Consider the following 23,990-nt stretch of genomic DNA (forward strand, 5'->3'; position numbering starts at 1 on the left):
GCTCCAGAGTGCTAAGGACCTCAGACTGGGGTGAGGGTTCACCTTCCAACAGGACAACAAACCTAAGCACACATCCAGGACAATGCAGGAGTGGCTTCGGGACAAGTCTTTGAATGTCCTTGACTGGCCCCGCCAGAGTCTGGACTTGAACCCGATCTAACATCTCTGGAGAGACCTGAAAATAGCTGTGCAGAGACGCTCCTCATCTAACCTGACAGAGCTTGAGAGGATCTGCAGAGAAGAATGGGAGAAACTCCCCAAATACAAGTGTGCCAAGCTTGTAGCATCTTACCCATGAAGACTTGAGGCTGTAATCGCTGCCAAAGGTACTTAAACAAAGTACTGAGTAAAGGGTCTGAATACTTCATATTTCTTTTTCTTTTTCAATAAATTAGCAAAAATGTAAAAATGTTGCCTTGTCATTATGGGGTATGGTGTGTAAATTGAGAATAATAAAAAAACATTTTTTAGAATAAGGGTGTAACCGAACAATGTGGGGAAAAGTCCAGGGGTCTGAATACTTAATGAAAAGCACTGTATACCAGTGGTTTGTACCAGCCAGGGGTTTGTACCGGCCAGTGATTGGAGTGTGATAGCAGAGCTGTGTGCCAGGTAGGGCAGACTGGCTGTCTCCCTGCCATGCCAACTAGGCCTAACTGGCTGGCTGGGAGAATAAGGGAGAGGTTGAGCTCTGGATGTTTGTTTTATTTCAGCAGGCATTTCCCTTTTTCACAGGGGCCTATGTTTGGAGAATATTTTTCCTGAACAGAGCCAGGTTGAATGTGTGTGAATTCATGGCAACAAGTAAAGTGAGAAGTGCGTGCCAAGCTAAGCGTCGGCTCGTTCTACTTCCAACAATGTGGACACCGGACATAAGGAAAATGTCAGACTCTTGTGAAATATTTGTTGAAAACCCAGTAATTGCTAACGCCATTTCCCAAATTACTTTCAGTTGTTGAAAAACGCGCACTCTTACAATACAAACAAACACGGAAGGGACATCGGTATTCGTCATACCACACAGCAAAATGAAGTAGTAGCCTGTCTGTGTGTTGTAGTAATGAAGTAGTAGCCTGTCTGTGTGTGTGTTGTAGTAATGAAGTAGTAGCCTGTCTGTGTGTGTTGTAGTAATGAAGTAGTAGCCTGTCTGTGTGTTGTAGTAATGAAGTAGTAGCCTGTCAGTGTGTTGTAGTAATGAAGTAGTAGCCCGTCTGTGTGTTGTAGTAATGAAGTAGTAGCCTGTCAGTAAAGGTTGTTGTGGGGTGGTGTTTTGGTCTGGTCTGTTCTCTGTGGATAGTGAGAAGATCAAGGGACTTCCCCTGGCTGGCTGTGACCTTTGCAGGGCCTCTGACAGGGGAGCCAGGATACTCTGGATCAGCCTGCATTTTGATAACTGGACCAGGCTGGAAGACTAACAAGTGGATGGATGGATGGATGGAATGAATGAATTACAATTTGATGTGAACCAGGTGTTCTGCTTACACGTGCAAAAGGGTTGACCTAAGCAAAGTGCTCACAGATCTGTAGGCCTAGGTCAAATCCTAACAACTAGACCTATAGGCATTGAATAGATCTTTATTATGTTAAATAGAACTTAACATCTCCTACTCCTACAGTATTCCTACCCTGGTGAGCCAACCAACTGGCAGTCTACCTCAGGGTTATTGGAGGATCGATCCAGTAAACAAGGAAGTGGATGAATGGTCTTTCTCCACAAAGTAGGGAAATGCTGCTTGTGTTTTGGCTCCAGCTTACCTTTTGTGAGTCACATCGGTGACCCACATTGGTCCATTTCCGCCCGGAGTGCTAGGCTAGGGTAAATGTGAGGGTAACAATAGACAATTTTATCACTGCCCTCTGTACATCCGGACCACTGTCATTTACTACAGTCAAAATAATAGATTGACCCTATATCAACCATCTCTCAATAGGTTAACCCTATATTTGTTTTATGTTTTATTTATTTAACCTTTATTTAACCAGGTAGGCAAGTTGAGAACAAGTTCTCATTTACAATTGCGACCTGGCCAGGATAAAGCAAAGCAGTTCGTCACATACAACGACACAGAGTTACACATGGAGTAAAACAAACATACAGTCAATAATACAGTAGAAACAAGTCTATATACGATGTGGGCAAATGAGGTGAGATAAGGGAGGTAAAGGCAAAAAAAAAGGCCATGGTGGCGAAGTAAATACAATATAGCAAGTAAAACACTGGAATGGTAGATTTGCAGTGGAAGAATGTGCAAAGTAGAAATAAAAGTAATATTATATATAATATTAACCCCTCAGCATACAGGGCTTGACAGCCTGGAAGAGAGACACCTGATCTCACTACTAGTGACACTTGCTTTCACATTTTAAATATACAGCATTTGTTTTATTCTCAGTTTTCTGAATGTAATCTTGATTATGCACAATTGTTCGACTTTGCGTATTCTCAGGTCAGGTAACATTTTGTATAAATGCCAACCTTTGTATGAAAACCGGCGTAACCTACACAATATTTACCTACACTACGCACTATTTATAAATGAGTCCCCAGAATGCTGACCTCTCTCTCTCTCTCCTGCAGCCAAACCCTTCACCTCCATGGTCAAACAGCTGCGCCTACACAAGGAGGACTTTGAGATCCTCAAGGTGATTGGACGAGGAGCCTTTGGAGAGGTAAGCCTATTTTGTGACTTTTTATTGTACGTTAAAAAAAATAAAAAAATAAAAAAATCACCAGGAAGTTTCTTTAATATAAATAATCTTGCAAGTCATCAGCAAAGACCAAAGCATTTTAAGTGTAGCCTCCATAGCGCTTAGAAACAAATACAACAACCAAACTATGCATGCAAATACAATATAGTCAAGGGATTCAGTCCTAAACATTTTTTTTTAATTAAGGAAATCTGTTCCCAAGTTTTCACACAAATAAAATATATGTGATGGTGTCTCAATGTAATATAGGTATGAAATTATTGTTATCTTCAAATACAATCAATTTTTTTGTTTAAATTTGCAGGGGGAACAAATGATTATCAATATTTTCTGAGTTATCTACCCCTGCTCTGTGATTTCAGCAGCAAGGCTGGCCGCTAGGCTACATGCTATCTGCATGACTCAACATGTAAGAGAATGCTTTGTTCTCTTCTTCACCATCATTGTGGAAGAAGAAAATACTGCAATGGAACTGAAACCAACCCTTTATTTTTCTTATTCACAGCTTGGGGGCCTGAGTTGAAATATCGTTTTTATTACATCTTCTATTGTGTGTCATCTCAAACCTGGGGAATGTTGGTGAGCTAGGCAGGTAGCTAGCGATGGCAGCAGAAACTCAGCTATGTAAGGTTTCATGATCTGTGACACATGGTTGTTGTATATTATAGTTTGTTGGGTTAGCTGCTGTGCTGCTGAGTGACCTGGGATCAAATACTATTTGAAATTATTTCAAATACTTTATCTGTGGTTGATTGAGCTTGCCTGGCTTCATACACCAATGGAATAGTTCCAAACCGGCAAACTCTACCCATCTGGCACTCCAGGCAGGCTAGAGCAAAAACTCAAAGTATTGGAACAACGTGGAATATTGTTTGAACCCAGGTGTGGTGGAGCAGGTTGGTTGGCGCTATGCCCAGTGCTGAGTTCACTATGGCCTCTTTCAGACCCTTTTTATTGGGGTTTTATTTCACTGTGAGTGGAAGAACAACATGGTTGTGCCCCAGCCCTGGTCCCTAGTCCAGTACCAGACTACAGCCTCATGGTTGATTGCCTCTACTTATTGTATTTATGACATAGGCCCTGTGTTTACTCTGTCTCCTCTAGCAGCTTGTGTTGAAAAGGCCTAAGTCTCTGTGCCTTCTGTGCTGTGTCAACAGGCCCAGATCTGCCTGTTTATTTCATAAAGCCAAGTATCTGTAGCCTACATGCTAATCAAAGCGTTTGAGTTAGCTAGAAAAAGTGGCTGGATTTGTGTAATTAATTAGTTCAATTTAAAAGTATTTACATTCACAACAACAGTTTCTAGTGGTCGGCAGGCAAAGACTAGGATTATAGATCTACTTAATGATAATGAGGTCATTATGATTTGAAAGGTCTCTGGCCAGAGGTCCCTCTTATGTCATTCCAGTGGAACGCCATCATAATGTAACTGAAAGGTTATCTACCATTTTATTTTGTATTTAACCTTTATTTAACTAGGCAAGGCAGTTTAGAACAAATTCTTATTTACAATGACGGCCTACCAAAAGGCAAAAGGCCTCCTGCGGGGACGGGGGCCTGGGATTAACAAATAAATAAAATACAGTATAAATATGGGACCAAACACACCCCACAACTCCCTCCTCCACCACGGAAGGAATTTAAACCACCAATCATCCCCACAGTCACACACACACACACACACACACACACACACACACACACACACACACACGAGAGTACACGCAACACTCACAATAAAAAACGCACTCGGCCTTATTAGAGTCTGAGATGAAGAAAAATAAGGAGAATGCTAAATTCAACACAATGACAACATTCCTCCGCTGTTTGGGTTTCTCCTGCTGGTCTGATGTGGGAGGAGGAGGAGAGGGGGGGAAGCTTCTTGGCAGTGTCCCTGTGTATAGCGTGTGTAATCCCCCCACCCCGTTTTCTTAGCTTTCTCCACTCAGACATGTGTCGGAGCTTGACATGTACGACAGCTGTAGTGTTATAAAAGCAATTAATCAGGAGAGCCGAAACATCACGCACAGACACCTAAATCTCTCTCCCAATGAACAGACAGACGCTGTCTCTCTCCCAGCTGACTATGAGAAGACCCTGCTCATAAATGTCCTCTTTCACCTCCGTTTTCAGTTCACACAGCTTCCCACTTCTTACTCTTCCGTAGAGTTGACCATTTTTTCTGAACCTTCCCCAAATATCCCAGCTTTTTCAGAAATCCCATTTTGAGAATTCCCTCCCTGCTTAACTGGTATTAACTCCAACTGGTATGTCTTATAAGAAGGCCCAGGTGTCCTCTGGCTGGCAGACAGGCAGGCAGGAAGGAAGAATCCTGCGAGCTGAAGTCCTCTGTCCTCGCTACAGTTGCAACTCAACTCGTTTTAGGAATGCTCTTTACTACACTCATGTCTAACAATGGGGGCTGACTGGGGCTGTGTTAGACGTTATCACTTAACAGTAGTTTAGCCAGCTAGCTTTCCTATCCTTGCTGCAAACCCATTGTAATGAGTGTTATCTGTGCTGCCGTGTGGCTATGGCACGTTGAGGCCCTTGAGCCGAAAGATCCCAGCTGTGTGTGTCTCAGGGGTCACTATCTTCATGTCCTAGGTCACTTCCGGTCCGCCTTCCTTTCTCTTCCCCTCCTCCACTTCTCCTCCTCTAACTCTGTGGCCGTGTTTCATTCCACAAAGATGCTCACTCCCCTTCTGCCCTCGTTCACTCCCCTTTCCTGATCTAACAGGAGTGGGTCATGTTCAGTTGGGAGAAAACGTTTTGGAACAGAGTGGATTTATTTCCCATGGTTTGCCCTATTGAACATGACAGAAAAGATGTAATTAATTTGGTGGATGGAAACGTTCTCTCCTCAAACTCTCCTTCTCTCCCATGCTTCCTGTAGGTTGCTGTGGTTAAGGTGAAGAATGCAGACAAGGTGTTCGCCATGAAGATCCTCAATAAGTGGGAGATGCTGAAGAGAGCTGAGGTGAGTTCTGGCTAGTAACAACAACCGACATAGCATTACAGCAGTGTTAAATGCTAACAACCGCCATAGCATTACAGCAGGGATAAATGCTAACAACTGCCGTAGCATTACAGCAGGGCTAAATTCTAACAACTGCCATAATGTTACAGCAGCTCTAAATGCTAACAATCGCGATAACATTAGAGCAGCGCTAAATGCTAACAACAGCAATAGTATTATAGCATTTGCTACTCTGGGCTAAATACTAACAGCCGCCATAGCATTACAGCACTACTCAGGGCTGGATACTAAGTTGAGTTAGCATTCTGTAACTCCTTGGATTTTCCATAAACATTGCATTAAACATTCAATGCAAAATGTTCATATAATTGTCAGTTACATGTGCATGTCTCAAGTTTAGAATATTACATGTGAATTTGAGTACATAACTTAATTCAAATTTAGAACCTATTTTCAGTATGAGAGAGCGATCATGTGGTGTGTGTTCAGTGTATTTACATTTTAGTCATTTAGCAGACGCTCTTATCCAGAGAGACTTACAGCAGCAGTTAGGGTTAAGTGCCTTGCTCAAGGGCACATCAACAGATGTTTCACCGAGTTGGCTTGGGGATTCGAACCAGTGCACTCAGTATATCTGTTGCTGCTGTGCTTTTCTTTTAATTGGCAGCTGTTCACAGTGGTCTGTGTGTGTGTGTCTGTGTAGCCGTTCCCAGTGGTCCCCTGGGCTTGCAGTTTTCATACCTCAGGCCCATAGAACCGAACTCCCCACTGTGTCTGGCTGTCTCTGGGCATGGGAAACTGTCTGCAATATAAACGCAACTCTCAAACCCATGTCCTCATTAATGTACCCCATGACATAGTCTAGCTACAGGTTGTTCATACAGATGGAAATAGATGAATTTGACTATTTTATAAGTTTGTTAGAAAGTGTAATTGAATTGAAAATACTTAATTTACCCCTAAAGGATCTGAAACGGTGTTTCCCACATAAAGATAGAAATACAATCTATTAATTCTATGGTTGTCCACCACTAGCATACACAGGAATTCAGTACACACACAGGTTGGACCGAAGTGTGATGGGCCGAAGTGTGTGCCAATGAGAGTCGCTACAGTACATTCCATTCATTCTGTTTATATAATGATTACCCTTTTGACCTTTCCCTCAGACGGCGTGTTTCCGGGAGGAGCGGGACGTGCTGGTGAACGGGGACAGCCAGTGGATCACCACCCTGCACTACGCCTTCCAGGACGACAACTTCTTGGTAAGATCTCCACTAACTTCCCCTCTATTGATATGGATTTCAATATATGGTATGTCTGCATCCCAAATCGTAACCTATTGCCAATAGGACTCTGGTCAAAAGTATGACCACTGATTTTTAAGGGGTGTAAAGGGTTGCGTCCAAATGGCATAGGGTACTGGTCAAAAGTAGTGCAATATATAGGGAAGAGGGTTCCATTTGGGATGAACACAAGCTGTGAAGAGGCCGGAATGAAATGAATAGTATGATGACGGTTGATGGTAAAGGAGGGAGGGAGGGAGGGAGGGATGGTTGATGGTAAAGGAGGGAGGAATGGTTGACGGTAAAGTAGGGAGGGAGGGATGGTTGACGGTAAAGTAGGGAGGGGGGGAGGGATGGGTGGTTGGTTGACGGTAAAGTAGGGAGGGAGGGATGGGTGGTTGACGGCAAAGTAGGGAGGGAGGGAGGGATGGGTGGTTGACGGTAAAGTAGGGAGGGAGGGAGGGATGGGTGGTTGACGGCAAAGTAGGGAGGGAGGGAGGGATGGGTGGTTGACGGTAAAGTAGGGAGGGAGGGAGGGATGGGTGGTTGACGGTAAAGTAGGGAGGGAGGGAGGGATGGGTGGTTGACGGTAAAGGAGGGAGGGAGGGATGGGTGGGTGGTTGACGGTAAAGGACTGAGGGAGTGATGGGTGGTTGACGGTAAAGGACTGAGGGAGTGATGGGTGGTTGACGGTAAAGGAGGGAGGGAGGGAGGGATGGGTGGTTGACGGTAAAGGAGGGAGGGAGGGATGGGTGGTTGACGGTAAAAAATAGGGAGGGAGGGATGGGTGGTTGACGGCAAAGTAGGGAGGGAGGGATGGGTGGTTGACGGTAAAGGAGGGAGGGAGGGATGGGTGGGTGGTTGACGGTAAAGGAGGGATGGGTGGTTGACGGTAAAAAGTAGGGAGGGAGGGATGGGTGGTTGACGGTAAAAAGTAGGGAGGGAGGGATGGGTGGTTGACGGTAAAGTAGGGAGGGATGGGTGGTTGACGGTAAAGGAGGGAGGGAGTGATGGGTGGTTGACGGTAAAGTAGGGAGGGAGGGATGGGCGGTTGACGGTAAAGGAGGGAGGGATGGTTGACGGTAAAGGAGGGAGGGAGGGATGGTTGACGGTAAAGGAGGGAGGGAGGGATGGTTGACGGTAAAAGAGGGAGGGAGGGATGGATGGTTGACCAAAAAGACTAATGAGAAAGAGGGAGGCCTAAAGAAAGTAAAGATGGAGGGAGGAAGTGGGGACACACCAGAGGAATACAAAGAATGTTACTTGTACACTATTATATAGTATTATTATTACTACTACTTTGTCAGAGATATTTATTCTCTCCTCCCCTCCTCTCTCGGCAGTACCTGGTGATGGATTATTATGTCGGTGGGGACCTTCTCACCCTGCTTAGTAAGTTTGAAGACAGGTTGCCGGAGGACATGGCAAGATTCTACCTGGCTGAGATGGTGCTGGCCATCGACTCAGTGCACCAACTGCATTACGTCCACAGGTGAGTCAGACAGTCAGACAGATTATATGCAACGCAGGACATGCTAGATAATGCTAGATAATATCTAGTAATATCATCAACCATGTGTAGTTAACTAGTGATTATGATTGATTGTTTTTTATAAGATAAGTTTAATGCTAGCTAGCAACTTACCTTGGCTTACTGCATTCGCGTAACAGGCAGCCTCCTTCTGGAGTGCAACGAGAGAGAGGCAGGTCGTTATTGCGTTGGACTAGTTAAGGTTGCAAGAATAGTTCCCCGAGCTGACAAGGTGAAAATCTTTTAGTTCTGCCCCTGAACAAGGCCGTTAACCCACTGTTCCTAGGCCGTCATTGAAAATAAGAATGTGTTCTTCACTGACTTACCTAGTTAAATAAAGATTAAATAAAGGTGTAACATTTTTGGGGGAGCAAATCGGCGCCCCAAAATATCCCGGAACATGTTCCAGTCTGTGATAGCAAAGCAGTCCTGTAGTTTAACATCTGCTTCATCTGACCATTTTTTTATAGACCGAGTCACTGGTGCTTCCTGCTTTAATTTTTGCTTGTAAGCAGGAATCAGGAGGATAGAGTTGTGGTCGGATTTACCAAATGGAGGGCGAGGGAGAGCTTTGTACGTGTGTCTGTGTGTGGAGTAAAGGTGATCTAAAATTGTTTTTCCTCTGGTTGCACATTTAACATGTTGATAGAGATTTGGTAGAACTTAAGTTTCCCTGCATTAAAGTCTCCGGCCACTAGGAGCGCCGCCTCTGGGTGAGTGGTTTCCTGTTTTCTTATTTCCTTATAGCTGACTGAGTGCGGAGGTCTTAGTGCCGGCATCTGTCTGTGGTGGTAAATAAACAGCCATGGAAAGTATAGCTGAAAACTCTTTAGGCAAGTAGTGTGGCCTGCAGTTTATCACAATATACTCAACTTCAGGCGGGCAAAATCTAGAGACTTCCTTAAATTTCGTGCACCAGCTGTTGTTTACAAATATGCACAGACCCCCCCCTCGTCTTACCGGAGTGTGTTGTTCTATCCTGCCGGTGCAGTGTGTATCCCGCTAGCTGAATATCCATGTCGTCATTCAGCCACGAGTCCGTGAAACATAGGATATTGCAGTTTTTGATGTTCCGTTGCTAGGATATTCGTGATCGTACCTCGTCTAGTTTATTGTCCAATGATTGCATGTTGGCAAGTAATATTGACGGTAACGGCAGCTTCCCTAGTTGCCTTCTGCGGGTCCGGACGAGGCATCCGGCTCTTCGTCCTCTGTGTCGCTTCCTCTTGCGAATAATTGGGATGTCTGCCCTGTGGGGTGTTTGGAGAATATCTTGTGAGTCCTGCTAGGTGCTGTTGTTGTTGAATAATTCTTCATCTAATCCGAGGTGAGTGATCGCTGTCCTGATTGGTTGGAGAAACATTTACAAAATGAAGGCCTGATTCACACACACTCTGAACAGTTGATGTTGAGATGTGTCTGTGAACCCTGTGAAGTATCTATTTGGGCTGCAATTTCAGAGGCTGGTAACTCAAATGAACTTATCCTCTGCAGCAGAGGTAACTCTGGGTCTTCCTTTCCTGTGGTGGTCCTCATGAGACCCAGTTTCATCATAGCACTTGATGGTTTTTGCGATTACACATGAAGACACTTTCAAAGTTCTTGAAATGTTCTGGATTGACTGACCTTGACGTCTTAAAGTATTGATGGACTGTCATTTCTCTTTGCTTATTTGAGCTGTTCTTGCCATAATATGGACTTGGTCTTTTACCAAATAAGGCTTATGTATCTTCTGTATACCAACCCTACCTTGTCACAACACAACTGATTGGCTCAAATGCATTAAGAAGGATAGAAATTCTACAAATTAACTTTTAAGAAGGCACACCTGTTAATTGAAATTCATTCCAGGTGACTACCTCATGAAGCTGGTTGAGAAAATGCCAAGAGTGTGCAAAGCTGTCATCAAGGCAAAGGGTGGCTAGTTTGAAGAATCTAAAATCTAAAATATATTTTGATTTGTTGAACACTTTTTTTGTTTACTACATGATTCCATATGTGTTATTTCATAATTTTGATGTCTTCACTATTATTCTACAATGTTGCAAAATAAAGAAAAACCCTTGAATGACTAGATGTTCTAAAACTTTTAGTGTATATGTAAGGTCACATTTACTGGGTTGTATGAAAGAAAATAAGTCTAAAAATAGATGTTTTGTGGTGGTCCCCTGACTGACGCCCTGGCTGTCAGGGAGTTTTGTCATAAGGGACGCGACAGCCAATAGGAGAAGCCCTCTGCCTCTAAGGCTGTGTGGTAGGAACCACTCTTCCCTCTGACACACAGGAAGTGGTCACCAGGCCTCATCTACATAATGACAGTGTTGACGCTGAAGAAGCCTCAGATGAACGATTTGAGAGAGAAAGAGCCCAGGGGCTAGGGTGTGCCGTGCTGGCCCTATAGTAACATTGATTGTCCCATAGCACAGCAGCAGTATAGACTCAGTGTCGAGATGGGGACCCACTAATTGTATGGTGTTTTACGTGGAGTCGGGGCGGAGGGGCGGCGGTAGTCGTCTCGTTCCCCTTTGAGGCCCTCTGAGACGTTTTGGGCTGGTAATGACAGGGTGTATGCATGGGGGTTGTGGTGGGTTCCCCCTCTCGGGAGAGATTGGAGCGCTTGTTTTGTGGAGGGTGGAGACATTAACAGAAGGTCCCCTGAGGAGGGTGTGTTCTCTGTGTGGGTGTGACTGAAATGACAATGCATTAACCCTGTAATTTCTCCAATATAAGGCCAATTAGAATAACTTGAATCTGCATGTAGGCCACATTTATGAAGTAAGGATGGCCTAGTTATAGAAATGGTCTCTGTCAGTCAAGAGGTTCAGTCGGTGACATGCTTGTGCCACTGTAAGCATAATGACTTGTCAGTACCACAAACATAGCTCACTGTTTTATGTTGAAGACAATACCCTGCCAAGGAGAATTAAAGGTTAAAAATTAACTAAGAAAATAGTGTAGTGGCGGCCCCCTCATTAGTGTGTGTGTGGAGGGCTGTGTGTGAAGCTGAGCATGGTCAGTGATCTGCATGGCCTAACCCAAAGACTAACAGACCAACTCAGCAGGGCCCAGCTCTCTGTTAGCAGGGCCCTCATCTGGCCTGTGTGTGTCTCTCATTGTGTGTGTGTGTGTCTCGTGTGTGTGTGTGTGTGTCTCATTGTTTGTGTCTCATTGTGTGTGTGTGTGTGTCTCATTGTGTGTGTGTGTTTGTGTCTCATTGTGTGCGCGTGTTGACATCTATTGATCAGGGCCATATGTGTGTGTGTGTGTGTGTGTTATTACTAATCAGAACCATGTGGGCTCCACAGCCCTGTTTCCACCTCCTTATCTAAGAGCCCAATCTCTTTCATCAGACCGACCACTGGCCACAGACATCTCATTACCTTTTAATGTCATCTGTCATAGACCCTGCAGCCCTGTTGTAGAAATGGTCATGCATGGTACATGAATTAGCAACGGCCGATGGTGAGTATACACGGTAACTGTATGAGCGTGCTTCCAAACAGTGGTGATGAGGTCCCATAGAGCCCTGTGTGTGTCCTTATCTCGGTCCCTGTCTCTGTGAGGAGACCGTGTGTGTTGTCTTGGCGGCCAGATGGCCCTTACAGATGGATGCTGGTGAGGTCTTAAAGGAGATTACCTCCCTCTATTCTCAGCCTTAAGACTTCAGGAGCCCTGTCCTGCCTGGGACCAAGCAGACCAATTAGCCACGCCCCCAACAGTCACGTCACCGCAGCCCGAGGGGGAGAGGGGGAGGGAGAGAGGGAGGGAGGGAGAGAGGGAGGGAGGGAGAGAGGGAGGGCATGTCCATCACAGCAGTAAGATGTGACATGTCACAAGAAAAGGGCAACAAGTGAAGAACAAACACCATTGTAAATACATCCCATATTTGTTTATTTATTTTACCTTTTGTACTTTAACTATTTGCACCTTGTTACAACACCTTATTAGCCATAATATGACATTTGAAATGTCTCTATTCCATTTGAACTTTAGTGAGTATGTTTACTGTTCATTTTGTCTTATTTATGTCACTTTGGTTTATCTATTTCACTTGTTTTGGCAGTGTAAACAAATGTTTCCCAATAAAGTCCTTTTGAATTGAAAAGGGGGGGTGGATAAAGACACGGGTGACAGGGAGGTAGAGATGAGGCAAGAGAAAGAGACAGCGGGAGGGGAGGGGGGAGAGGGGTGGTAGCCATGTTCTTTGTTTGATCTCTGCTCAGGGTTTCACTGGGTTTTAATTGGTTTATCTGGAGGAGGAACTCATGACGGCATGCTGGATGACAGGACACACACACACACAGTACACACACACACACACACACACACACACACACACACACACACACACACACACACACACAGTACTCACACACACACACAGTACTCACACACACACACAGTACTCACAGTACTCACACAGTACACACAGTACTCACACACACACACACAGTACTCACACACACACACAGTACACACAGTACTCACACACACACGCACGCACACACGCACACACGCACGCACGCGCACACACACACACACACAGTACACACACAGGCTAGGGCCAGGTCTGAGCCTATCAGGAAAGTGAGAGGTTAAAAGACACCCACGGAGGTGTTAAGTAGAGGTTAGCGCAGGTGCACACTGGGAAAAGAGTTTGTTCTGAAGAGAATACATGTCAGTATTGAGTCAAATCAAATGTTATTGGTCACATACACATATTTAGCAGATATTATTGCGGGTATAGCGAAATGCTTGTTATTTGACCATATTCCTAGTCACCTTGCCATGTTTAAATACAGCATTTCGCGCTTTAAGTTTTGTGCAAATGCTGCCGTCTATCCATGGTTTCTGGTTTGGGTAGGTGTTAATAGTCACAGTGGGAACACTCACATGGTTGGTGCAGAAGGAACAAACAGAAATGACTTAATTGTATAATTTTAGCTAGACTTGAGCCGACTGTTGGTAGGTCTACTTTGTAGGGGGGTGTCCCGTTGGTCTACCATTTATCCCATTGACTTGATTCAACATGAAAATAAAATCTCCTCCTCTCTTTGTCTCTCGGGTCAAGTCCCAAATGCCGCCAGGCGTTATTCTCTATTTAAGTGCACTACTTTTAACCAGGCCCTATTGGGCTCTGGTCAAAAGTAGAGCAGCATGTAGGGAATAGTGTGTAATTTGGGCCATTACCTCATTATCCTGCTGTCCAGAGAGAAGCCTTTGTTCTTTGGGTTCAGGGAACCTCCCCTCTCTCCCTTCTCCCCTCCAAATCCTCATGCAGCCAGAGCTTCTGTTTAACTGTGGCTGCTTATCAGCAGGAGGTACACCCCTACACCCAATCCCTCCCCAGGCAGGATGTACCCCCATACTCCCCCCTACACCCCATCCCTCCCCAGGCAGGATGTACCCCCATACTCCCCCCTACACCCCATCCCTCCCCAGGCAGGATGTACCCCCATACTCCCCCCTACACCCAATCCCTCCCCAGGCAGGATGTACCCCCATACTCCCCCTACACCCCATCCCTCCCCAGGCAGGATGTACCCCCATACTCCCCCTACACCCCATCCCTCCCCAGACAGGATGTACCCCCATACTCCCCCTACACCCCATCCCTCCCCAGGCAGGATGTACCCCCATACTCCCCCCTACACCCCATCCCTCCCCAGGCAGGATGTACCCCCATACTCCCCCTACACCCCATCCCTCCCCAGGCAGGATGTACCCCCATACTCCCCCTACACCCCATCCCTCCCCAGACAGGATGTACCCCCATACTCCCCCTACACCCCATCCCTCCCCAGGCAGGATGTACCCCCATACTCCCCCTACACCCCATCCCTCCCCAGGCAGGATGTACCCCCATACTCCCCCTACACCCCATCCCTCCCCAGGCAGGATGTACCCCCATACTCCCCCTACACCCCATCCCTCCCCAGGCAGGATGTACCCCCATACTCCCCCTACACCCCATCCCTCCCCAGGCAGGATGTACCCCCATACTCCCCCTACACCACTCACTCCCCAGGCAGGATGTACCCCCATACTCCCTCCTACACCCCATCCCTCCCCAGGCAGGATGTACCCCCATACTCCCCCTACACCACTCACTCCCCAGGCAGGATGTACCCCCATACTCCCCCCTACACCCCATCCCTCCCCAGGCAGGATGTACCCCCATACTCCCCCTACACCCCATCCCTCCCCAGGCAGGATGTACCCCCATACTCCCCCTACACCCCATCCCTCCCCAGGCAGGATGTACCCCCATACTCCCCCTACACCCAATCCCTCCCCAGGCAGGATGTACCCCCATACTCCCCCTACACCACTCACTCCCCAGGCAGGATGTACCCCCATACTCCCACCTACACCCCATCCCTCCCCAGGCAGGATGTACCCCCATACTCCCCCTACACCACTCACTCCCCAGGCAGGATGTACCCCCATACTCCCCCTACACCCCATCCCTCCCCAGGCAGGATGTACCCCCATACTCCCCCTACACCCCATCCCTCCCCAGGCAGGATGTACCCCCATACTCCCCCTACACCCCATCCCTCCCCAGGCAGGATGTACCCCCATACTCCCCCTACACCCCATCCCTCCCCAGGCAGGATGTACCCCCATACTCCCCCTACACCCCATCCCTCCCCAGGCAGGATGTACCCCCATACTCCCCCTACACCACTCACTCCCCAGGCAGGATGTACCCCCATACTCCCCCTACACCCCATCCCTCCCCCGGCAGGATGTACCCCCATACTCCCCCCTACACCACTCACTCCCCAGGCAGGATGTACCCCCATACTCCCCCCTACACCACTCACTCCCCCCTACACCACTCCCTCCCCAGGCAGGATGTACCCCCATACTCCCCCTACACCCCATCCCTCCCCAGGCAGGATGTACCCCCATACTCCCCCTACACCCCATCCCTCCCCAGGCAGGATGTACCCCCATACTCCCCCTACACCACTCACTCCCCAGGCAGGATGTACCCCCATACTCCCACCTACACCCCATCCCTCCCCAGGCAGGATGTACCCCCATACTCCCCCCTACACCCCATCCCTCCCCAGGCAGGATGTACCCCCATACTCCCCCCTACACCACTCACTCCCCAGGCAGGATGTACCCCCATACTCCCCCCTACACCCCATCCCTCCCCAGGCAGGATGTACCCCCATACTCCCTCCTACACCCCATCCCTCCCCAGGCAGGATGTACCCCCATACTCCCACCTACACCCCATCCCTCCCCAGGCAGGATGTACCCCCATACTCCCCCTACACCCCATCCCTCCCCAGGCAGGATGTACCCCCATACTCCCCCTACACCCCATCCCTCCCCAGGCAGGATGTACCCCCATACTCCCCCTACACCCCATCCCTCCCCAGGCAGGATGTACCCCCATACTCCCCCTACACCACTCACTCCCCAGTCAGGATGTACCCCCATACTCCCACCTACACCCCATCCCTCCCCAGGCAGGATGTACCCCCATACTCCCCCCTACACCCCATCCCTCCCCAGACAGGATGTACCCCCATACTCCCCCCTACACCACTCACTCCCCCCTACACCCACTCCCTCCCCAGGCAGGATGTACCCCCATACTCCCCCTACACCACTCACTCCCCAGGCAGGATGTACCCCCATACTCCCACCTACACCCCATCCCTCCCCAGGCAGGATGTACCCCCATACTCCCCCCTACACCACTCACTCCCCAGGCAGGATGTACCCCCATACTCCCCCCTACACCACTCACTCCCCAGGCAGGATGTACCCCCATACTCCCCCCTACACCCCATCCCTCCCCAGGCAGGATGTACCCCCATACTCCCCCTACACCACTCCCTCCCCAGGCAGGATGTACCCCCATACTCCCCCCTACACCCCATCCCTCCCCAGGCAGGATGTACCCCCATACTCCCCCCTACACCCCATCCCTCCCCAGGCAGGATGTACTCCCATACTCCCACCTACACCCCATCCCTCCCCAGGCAGGATGTACCCCCATACTCCCCCTACACCCCATCCCTCCCCAGGCAGGATGTACCCCCATACTCCCCCTACACCCCATCCCTCCCCAGGCAGGATGTACCCCCATACTCCCCCTACACCCCATCCCTCCCCAGGCAGGATGTACCCCCATACTCCCCCCTACACCACTCACTCCCCAGGCAGGATGTACCCCCATACTCCCCCTACACCCCATCCCTCCTCAGGCAGGATGTACCCCCATACTCCCCCTACACCCAATCCCTCCCCAGGCAGGATGTACCCCCATACTCCCCCTACACCCCATCCCTCCCCAGGCAGGATGTACCCCCATACTCCCTCCTACACCCCATCCCTCCCCAGGCAGGATGTACCCCCATACTCCCCCCTACACCCCATCCCTCCCCAGGCAGGATGTACCCCCATACTCCCCCCTACACCCCATCCCTCCCCAGGCAGGATGTACCCCCATACTCCCCCTACACCCCATCCCTCCCCAGACAGGATGTACCCCCATACTCCCCCTACACCCCATCCCTCCCCAGGCAGGATGTACTCCCATACTCCCCCTACACCCCATCCCTCCCCAGGCAGGATGTACCCCCATACTCCCCCTACACCCCATCCCTCCCCAGGCAGGATGTACCCCCATACTCCCCCTACACCCCATCCCTCCCCAGGCAGGATGTACCCCCATACTCCCCCTACACCACTCACTCCCCCCTACACCACTCACTCCCCAGGCAGGATGTACCCCCATACTCCCACCTACACCCCATCCCTCCCCAGGCAGGATGTACCCCCATACTCCCCCTACACCCAATCCCTCCCCAGGCAGGATGTACCCCCATACTCCCCCCTACACCCAATCCCTCCCCAGGCAGGATGTACCCCCATACTCCCCCCTACACCCAATCCCTCCCCAGGCAGGATGTACCCCCATACTCCCCCCTACACCACTCACTCCCAACTAGAGTCCCCTCACCACTCCCATCAGGCACTGCTCTGACTCACCCACGCTTCTAAACCAAACCCTTATAAATGGGAAAGATGGGCAGTCTAAAAATATAACTTTAATAGGAAGCTGATTCAGTGGTAAATATGACCATCAGGCACTGTCTAAATGTGTAACTTTAATAGGAATCTGATTCAGTGGTAAATATGATCATCAGGCACTGTCTAAATGTGTAACTTTAATAGGAAGCTGATTCAGTTAGACACTGCTGTAAAGTAGGAGCAGGCCCTTCATGTGATGTTGACTGTTAACCGTTAAGGAAGAACCTGTCAGTAGCTTCTACAGTGCTTTTATGTGCTGCTCTGTACTGAAGATTAACATTCATAGAACATGTGGAGTCATTTCAGTTTGTTAGACATTCTCTGATACCCAGCATCTCTGTCTGTGTGTATGGTCTTGGGCGGCAGGTAGCCTAGTGGTTAGAGCGTTGTGCCAGTAACTGAAAGGTTGCTGGATCGAATCCCAGAGCTGACAAGTTAACCCACTGTTCCCCCTGTAGGCCGTCATTGTAAATAAGAATTTGTTTTATAACTGACTTGCCTAAGGGTAAAAATAAATATATACAGTGGCAAGAAAAAAATGTGAACCCTTTGGAATTACCTGGATTTTTCATAAATTGGTTATCAAATTTGATCTGATCTTCATCTAAGTCACAACAATAGACACACACAAACTATATTGAATACATAATTTAAACATTCACAATGTAGGTTGGAAAAAGTATGTGAAGCCCTAGGCTAATGACTTCTTCAAATGCTAATTGGAGTCAGGAGTCAGTTAACCTGGATTCCAACCAATGAGACGAGATTGGAGATGTTGGTTAGAGCTGCCTTGCCCTATAAAAAACTCACAAAATTTGAGTTTGCTATTCACAAGAAGCATTGCCTGATGTGAACCATGCCTCAAACAAGAGAGATCTCAGAAGACCTAAGATAAAGAGTTGTTGACTTGCATAAAGCTGGAAAGGGTTACAAAAGTATCACTAAAAGCCTCGATGTTCATTGGTCCACGGTAATACTAATTGTCTATAAATGGAGAAAGTTTAGCACTGTTGCTACTCTCCCTAGGAGTGGCCCCTAGGAGTGGCCGTCCTGCAAAGATGACTGCAAGAGCACAGCGCATAATGCTCAATGAGGTAAAGAAGAATCCTAGAGTGTCAGCTAAAGACTTACAGAAATCTCTGGAACATGCTAGCATCTCTGTTGACGAGTCTACAATATGTAAAACACTAAACAAGAATGGTGTTCATGGGAGGACATCACAAAAGAAGCCACCGCTGTCCAAAAAAACAACATTTCTCCACGTCTGAGGTTTCAAAATTGCACCTGGATGTTCAACAACGCTACTGGCAAAATATTCTGTGAACAGATTAAAGTACAGTTGAGTTGTTTGGAAGGAACACACAAGTGTGGAGAAAAAAAAGCACAGCACACCAACATCAACACCTCATCCCAACTGTAAAGTCTGGTGGAGGGAGCATCATGGTTTAGGGCTGCCTCAGGGCCTGGACAGCTTGCGATCAGCGAAGGAAAAATGAATTCCTAAGTTTATCAAGACATTTTGCAGGAGAATGTTAGGCTATCTGTCCATCAATTGAAGCTCAACGGAAGTTGGGTGATGCAACAAGACAATGACCCAAAACACAGAAGTAAATCAACAGAATGGCTTCAACAGAAGAAAATATGCCTTCTGGAGTGGCCCAGTCAGAGTCCTGACCTCGAGAGCAGTTCACACCAGACATCCCAAGAATATTGCTGAACTGAAACAGTTTTGTAAAGAGGAATGCTCTCTTGTCATCTCCCGTCTGGATTACTGCAACTCGCTGTTGGCTGGGCTCCCTGCCTGTGCCATTAAACCCCTACAACTCATCCAGAACGCCGCAGCCCGTCTGGTGTTCAACCTTCCCAAGTTCTCTCACGTCACCACGCTCCTCCGCTCTCTCCACTGGCTTCCAGTTGAAGCTCGCATCCGCTACAAGACCATGGTGCTTGCCTACGGAGCTGTGAGGGGAACGGCACCGCAGTACCTCCAGGCTCTGATCAGGCCCTACACCCAAACAAGGGCACTGCGTTCATCCACCTCTGGCCTGCTCGCCTCCCTACCACTGAGGAAGTACAGTTCCCGCTCAGCCCAGTCAAAACTGTTCGCTGCTCTGGCCCCCCAATGGTGGAACAAACTCCCTCACGATGCCAGGACAGCGGAGTCAATCACCACCTTCCGGAGACACCTGAAACCCAACCTCTTCAAGGAATACCTAGGATAGGATAAAGTAATCCTTCTCACCCCCCCTTAAATGATTTAGATGCACTATTGTAAAGTGGCTGTTCCACTGGATGTCATAAGGTGAATTCACCAATTTGTAAGTCGCTCTGGATAAGAGCGTCTGCCAAATGACTTAAATGTAAAATGTATGTTAAATGAATGGTCCAAAATTCCTCCTGACCGTTGTGCAGATCTGATCTACAACTACAGAAAACGTTTGTTTGAGGTTATTGCTGCCAAAGGAGGGCCAACCACTTGTTAAAACCAAGGGTTCACATACTTTTCCCACCCTGCACTGTGAATGTTTACACGGTGTGTTCAATAAAGACATGATAACGTATCAATGTTTGTGTTATTAGTTTAAGCAGACTGTGTTTGTCTATTGTTGTGACTTAGATGAAGATCAGATCAGATTTTATGACCAATTTATGCAGAAATACAGGTATTTCCAAAGGGTTCACATACACACACGAAAAGGTGTGTGTGTGTGTGTGTGTGTGTGTGTGTGTGTGTGTGTGTGTGTGTGTGTGTGTGTGTGTGTGTGTATTTGGTTTAACTATCCAGAAGACCTCACAAGGATAGTAAAACAAGGGGAAATTATTTTTTTAGGCATAGTGTTCAGGGTTACAATTAAGGGTTAGGTTTGGGTTACAATTGGGGTTAGGAGATTTAATTTATTTAACCTTTATTTAACTAGGCAAGTCAGTTAAGAAAAAAATCTTATTTACATGGACGGCCTCCCAAAAGGCAAAAGGCCTCCTGCGGGGACGGGGGCTGGGATTAAAAATAAAAAATAAAATATACATATATTAAAAAACACTCATCACGACAAGAGACAACACTACATAAAGAGAGACAAACATAGCAAGGCAGCAACACATGACAACACAGTCAGGGTTAGTGTGTGTGTGTACTTACTCGATTTGATTTGGCAGTGCCTATGAATCACAACAACTCATAGTACAGTGGTGTGTAAAATCCTGTCACCAAAACTACTCCGCTATGAGACGACGCAGCATTTGATGTGTGTTTGTGTCACTGGGGTTTGTTTCAGCAACCCTGATATTTATTTGTGTGTCGATCATGTGTTGATAAGGCCTGTGGTTGGTTATTTATTTTTTTAGATGGTAGATCTAAAAACGACTCCAACACCATCATTATGTTTTCTGATGACACAACAGTGGTAGGCCTGATTACCGACAATGATGAGACAGCCTATAGGGAGGTGGTCAGAGACTTAACATGGTCCAAGCACACCAAGACAGTCATGAAGAGGGCACCTCAAAACCTATTCCCCCTCAGGAGACTGAAAATATTTGGCATGCGTCCTCAGATCCTCAAAAGGTTTTACAGCTGCACCATCGAGAGCATCTTAATGGGTTGCCTCACTGTCTGTTATGGCAACTGCTCAGCCTCCGACCGCAAGGCACTACAGAGGATAGTGCGTACGGTCCAGTACATCACCAGGGCCAAACTTCCTGCCATTCAGGACCTCTAAACCAGGCTGTGTCAGAGGAAGCCCCTAAAAATGGTCAGACTCCAGCCACTCTAGTCATAGACTGTTCTCTCTGCTACCGCACGGCAAGCGGTACCGGAGCGCCAAATCTAGGTCCAAGAGGCTTCTAAACAGCTTCTACCCCCAAGCCATAAGTTTCCTGAACAGCTAATCAAATGGCTACACAGACTATTTGCATTGCTACCCCCCCCCCCCCCCATTCTACGCTGCTGCAACTCTCTGTTATTATCTATGCATAGCCACTTTAATAACTCTTCCAACATGTACATATTACCCCAATTACCTCTGTACCGGTACCCCCCTTGAATATAAACTCAGCAAGAAAATAGACGTCCTCTCACTGTCAACTGCGTTTATTTTCAGCAAACTTAAATAATGTAAATATTCAACAGCTGAGACATAAACTGAACAAGTTCTACAGACATGTGACTAACAGAACTGGAATAATGTGTCCCTGAACAAAGGGGGGGGGGGGGTCAAAATCAAAAGTAACAGTCAGTATCTTGTGTGGCCACCAGCTGCATGAAGTACTGCAGTGCATCTCCTCATGGACTGCACCAGATTTGCCAGTTCTTGCTGTGAGATGTTACCCCACTCTTCCACCAAGGCACCTGCAAGTTCCCGGACATTTCTGGGGGGAATGACCCTAGTCCTCACCCTCCGATCCAACAGGTCCCAGACGTACTCAATGGGATTGAATGTGCAGTGTGGCTGGTGGCATTATCATGCTGGAGGGTCATGTCAGTATGAGCCTGCAGGAAGGGTACCACGTGATGGAGGAGGATGTCTTCCCTGTAACGCATAGAGTTGAGATTGCCTGCAATGACAACAAGCTCTGTCCGATGATGCTGTGACACACCGCCCCAGACCATGACGGACCCTCCACCTCCAAATTGATCCCGCTCCAGAGTACAGGCCTCTGTGTAATGCTCTTTCTTTTGATGAGAACTGTGAATCCGAACATCACCCCTGATGAGACAAAACCTCGACCCGTCAGTGAAGAGCACTTTTTGCCAGTCATGTCTGGTCCAGCGACGGTGGGTTTCTGCCCTTAGGCGACGTTGCTGCCGGTGATGTCTGGTGAGGACCTGCCTTACAACAGGCCTAGAAGCCCTCAGTCCAGCCTCTCTCAGCCTATTGCGGACAGCCTGAGCACTGATGGAGGGATTGCGCGTTCCTGGTGTAACTCGGGCAGTTGTTGTTGCCATCCTGTACCTGTCCCGCAGTTATGTTTGTATGTACCAATCCTGTGCAGGTGTTGTTACACGTGGTCTGCCACTGCGAGGACGATCAGCTATCCGTCCTGCCTCCCTGTAGCACTGTCTTAGGCGTCTCACGGTACGGACATTGCAATTTATTGCCCTGGCCACATCTGCAGTCCTCATGCCTCCTTGCAGCATGCCTAAGGTACGTTCACGCAGATGAGCAAGGACCCTGGGCATCTTTCTTCTGGTGTTTTTCAGAGTCAGTATAAAGGCCTCTTTAGTGTCCTAAGTTTTTATAAGCTGTTAGTTTCTTAATGACTGTTCCACAGGTGCATGTTCACTAATTGTTTATGGTTCATTAAATATGCATGGGAAACAGTGTTTAAACCCTTTACAATTTAGATCTTGAAGTTATTTTGATTTTTTACGAAATGTCTTTGAAAGACCGGGTCCTGAAAAAGGGTCATTTCTTTTTATGCTGAGTTTAGTCTGTCCATGAGGAGGAGATGCACTGCAGTACTTAATGCAGCTGGCCACACAAGATACTGACTGTTACTTTTGATTGGTTAGCGTATTGATTTATTGTTACTATACTTAGTGTATTGTTACTATACTGTTAGTGTAATGTTAGTGTATTTATGATGTATTGTTACACTAACAGCATATTAATAAAAAAAATCAATACACTAACAATAGATCAATATACTAACAGTATAGTAACCATACATCATCAATACACTAACAGTATAGTATTGTTGATGTATGGCTACTATACTGTTAGTATATTGGTCTATTGTAAGTGTATTGATTTTTTTATTAATATGCTGTTAGTGTTAAGAACAAATTCTTATTTTCAATGACTGCCTAGGAACAGTGGGTTAACTGCCTGTTCAGGGGCAGAATGACAGATTTGTACCGTGTCAGCTCGGGGGTTTGAACTCGCAACCTTCCGGTTACTAGTCCAACGCTCTAACCACTGGGCTACCCTATACTGTTTAGTGTATTGATTATGTATTGTTACTATACTGTTTGTGTAATGTTAGTGTATTGATGATGTATTGTTACTATACTGTTAGTGTATTGATGATGTATTGTTACTATACTGTTTGTGTAATGTTAGTGTATTGATGATGTATTGTTACTATACTGTTTGTGTAATGTTAGTGTATTGATGATGTATTGTTACTATACTGTTAGTGTTGATGATGTATTGTTACTATACTGTTTGTGTAATGTTAGTGTATTGATGATGTATTGTTACTATACTGTTTGTGTAATGTTAGTGTATTGATGATGTATTGTTACTATACTGTTTGTGTAATGTTAGTGTATTGATGATGTATTGTTACTATACTGTTAGTGTTGATGATGTATTGTTACTATACTGTTAGTGTTGATGATGTATTGTTACTATACTGTTAGTGTTGATGATGTATTGTTACTATACTGTTAGTGTAATGTTAGTGTATTGTTGCTATA

The 23,990-nt window shown here is 47.0% G+C and overlaps 1 protein-coding gene across 8 annotated transcripts in view; it reads left to right on the forward strand.

Moving 5' to 3' along the window:
• LOC135557841 (serine/threonine-protein kinase MRCK alpha-like) overlaps window positions 1–23,990 on the forward strand; it is a 113,534-nt gene that overhangs the window by 30,687 nt on the left and 58,857 nt on the right. For all 8 annotated transcript variants that reach the window (XM_064991495.1, XM_064991501.1, XM_064991500.1 and 5 more), the window contains 4 exons: window positions 2,579–2,670; window positions 5,606–5,689; window positions 6,859–6,954; window positions 8,319–8,467. In XM_064991495.1, the coding sequence (XP_064847567.1) occupies window positions 2,579–2,670; window positions 5,606–5,689; window positions 6,859–6,954; window positions 8,319–8,467 (421 nt within the window). The remainder of the gene's footprint in view (window positions 1–2,578; window positions 2,671–5,605; window positions 5,690–6,858; window positions 6,955–8,318; window positions 8,468–23,990) is intronic.

This window comes from Oncorhynchus masou, chromosome 16, assembly GCF_036934945.1.
Source record: "Oncorhynchus masou masou isolate Uvic2021 chromosome 16, UVic_Omas_1.1, whole genome shotgun sequence".
NCBI lineage: Eukaryota > Metazoa > Chordata > Actinopteri > Salmoniformes > Salmonidae > Oncorhynchus > Oncorhynchus masou.